Raw genomic sequence first — 2,223 nt, 5'->3', positions numbered from 1 at the left:
TCCCCATCCCGACACGGAGCCGGGGACCGCCGCAGCATCCCTTCAACGGCACCGGCTCTGACGTACCTTGGGGTTCCCACACTGGTCACATTTTGCATATTTGGCTGGAAGAGAGAGAGGGGTGGGGGGAGAGAGACCCGACGTCAACAGTGGGATTTTATATGGAAGAAGGAGCAGGATCTGATGAAGCTTGGTGCTTTTCTAGCCAGAGACTCGTTCTGCACCTCAAAGACCAGGGCAGACGTAAAGACTTGGACTCGTTAAGTGCCTCTGCACTAAATCCAAACGCGGGAAATCTTACTCCTCCGGGGTAAAGGAGGAGATGCCCCTGCGGCACGGACGAGGCTGCCTTTTCCAACACTCACGGCAGCCTGTAAGGCGTGAGGCCTTCTCTGATCCTTGCTTGGCTAAGGACCGTAACCTGGATCAGGCCGGAGCTTCCCGGGAGCCCCCCTTCCTGCGGAAGTCCCTCACCCACACGAACGAGGGAAGCGACACGGCGGTTCAGGCCACGTGTCAGCAGCCGTCGCCCCTCTGCGCCCTACGGGGAACTTACGCTTTAAAGAGGGATCGAAGGTCTTATTTGGGTTTCTTAACTTCTTTTTTTGCTTATTCTTTGACAGAAGCTCAGAACTCCCATCTTCCTCCTCTTCCAGCGCGCGTTTCCCTCGCACACCCTTTTCAGTCCCCCCGGCTCCGTTCTCCTTGCATCTCTCCTTTGGCCTGAAACAGGGAATACCCTCACAGGCTGGCCGAAGGGAAGAAGGGCGCTGGGTAAACCATAAACCCTTCTGTCACGGCTACAGCATGAGGCAGTGCCCCCCCCGAGGACTAGAAGCCCCTGCCGTCTCTGTTCCCACCCGCTGCCGACAGCAGACGCTGTCAGACACGTCGCTGGGAAGTCAGTCAGTGGCCCAGTTGGCTCAGCCAGGCGCCTGCTAACCTGGCATTCCCAGGTATTCCCGGGCTCTATCCAAGTATTTACTTAATTATTCATCCCGACAGGCTCGTGCCCTTCTTCAGCCCAATTTTCACAACAGAAAGGGAAAAGCTTGTCTGTGCAACACCAGGGTCCTCTATGGGATACGGCGCCCCCGTTGCTGCCCTGGCAGTCCCCAGCGACACCCGTGTCACACACCCCAGGTTCCTCCTCTGAGAACTCTTGGGATTTACTTCCCAGAGAGAGAAATGTGAGGCGGCTCTAAAGGAGAAGCTGCCTTCGACCAGCAACATCCCCAGGAACAAAGCAATAACCAGGGAAGAACCAACCGGAATAAAAATAATCCAAGGCCTTCACCTGTTTCCAAGACAGCACGTAACTCCTGGAAGGGCCCAGGATGGCTCTGTGCAGCGGGAAGGGCCAGGGGGTACCTGCCTGGGCCAGGGTTGGTAACTCACCCCGGCCTGATGTACGGCTGGCAGATCCAGTGGAAAAAAGGCAACCCTTCTCCTGGCTTTTCTCCCTCCTTCTGCTTCGCGATTTCCTCCTGCACACAGACGTACAGTCAGTCCCCTGGAGTTCCCAGGGAACGCTCCAGGTAATCGTTCAATTCCAGGCAACCCCAAACTGGAAGGTAAACTAACAGTCACCGAGAGGTAAACACAGGCAGAAGCTACAGAGGGAGAAGAACCGAAGCGGATCAGCCCCTCCTGAACCGCCTTTGCCCCCTGCAAGGCTGCAGCGGCTTGCGGGGCTGCTGCGGGAGCGAGCTACCCCCAGCAAGGGTGGGAAGCCACCGAGTTCCCAGGGGTGACTGCCAGACACGGGAAGCTCCCCCACCCAGTGCGGACAGCGTTGTTCTGGGAGACGGGGCCCATCCTGGTACCTGGCATCGCAGTTTCAGCTCCCTGTTGACATCCACAATGCCCTCCAGAGTCTTCACTTTGGCTAATTCTTCCCGCAGCTGCTGGTAAACTTGAAGCCTGAGGCAAATCCCAAACATCAAGTCACATTTCATAATGGCTAGACTGAGACCAACTAGAAACGTCGTTACAAATTCTAGAGTTTCCTGCTGCACTTGCCTGTGGTAGAAGCTCAGCGTGGCAGTCCCGAGACAAGCACACAAGCAACATGCCTGCCCCTCTTTTCCAAACAAATACCTGGCGCACAACCAAGGTACTTTGAGCCAAGCGAACGTGCACGGACAGCGCGTCAGCTGCTCCTCAGTAGCTGCCCGCGGCCCTGGGCCACCCCGCAGCAAATCAAAGAGCTTCCTCACCACG

General features: G+C 56.8%; 1 protein-coding gene across 1 annotated transcript in view; it reads right to left on the bottom strand.

Moving 5' to 3' along the window:
- Positions 1 to 66: 66 nt before the first annotated feature.
- Positions 67 to 2,223, bottom strand: part of DUS1L (dihydrouridine synthase 1-like (S. cerevisiae)) — a gene marked incomplete at both ends in the record, with an annotated part of 8,908 nt that continues 6,751 nt past the window's right edge. The window contains 4 exons of the mRNA XM_010146512.1: positions 67 to 104; positions 557 to 723; positions 1,399 to 1,487; positions 1,827 to 1,923. Of these exons, the coding sequence (XP_010144814.1) occupies positions 67 to 104; positions 557 to 723; positions 1,399 to 1,487; positions 1,827 to 1,923 (391 nt within the window). The remainder of the gene's footprint in view (positions 105 to 556; positions 724 to 1,398; positions 1,488 to 1,826; positions 1,924 to 2,223) is intronic.

Source organism: Eurypyga helias, unplaced genomic scaffold, assembly GCF_000690775.1.
Source record: "Eurypyga helias isolate BGI_N326 unplaced genomic scaffold, ASM69077v1 scaffold31362, whole genome shotgun sequence".
Lineage (NCBI taxonomy): Eukaryota > Metazoa > Chordata > Aves > Eurypygiformes > Eurypygidae > Eurypyga > Eurypyga helias.
The sequence above is the reverse complement of the archived record's forward strand: the minus strand, read 5'-3'. Positions and strand labels throughout refer to the sequence as shown.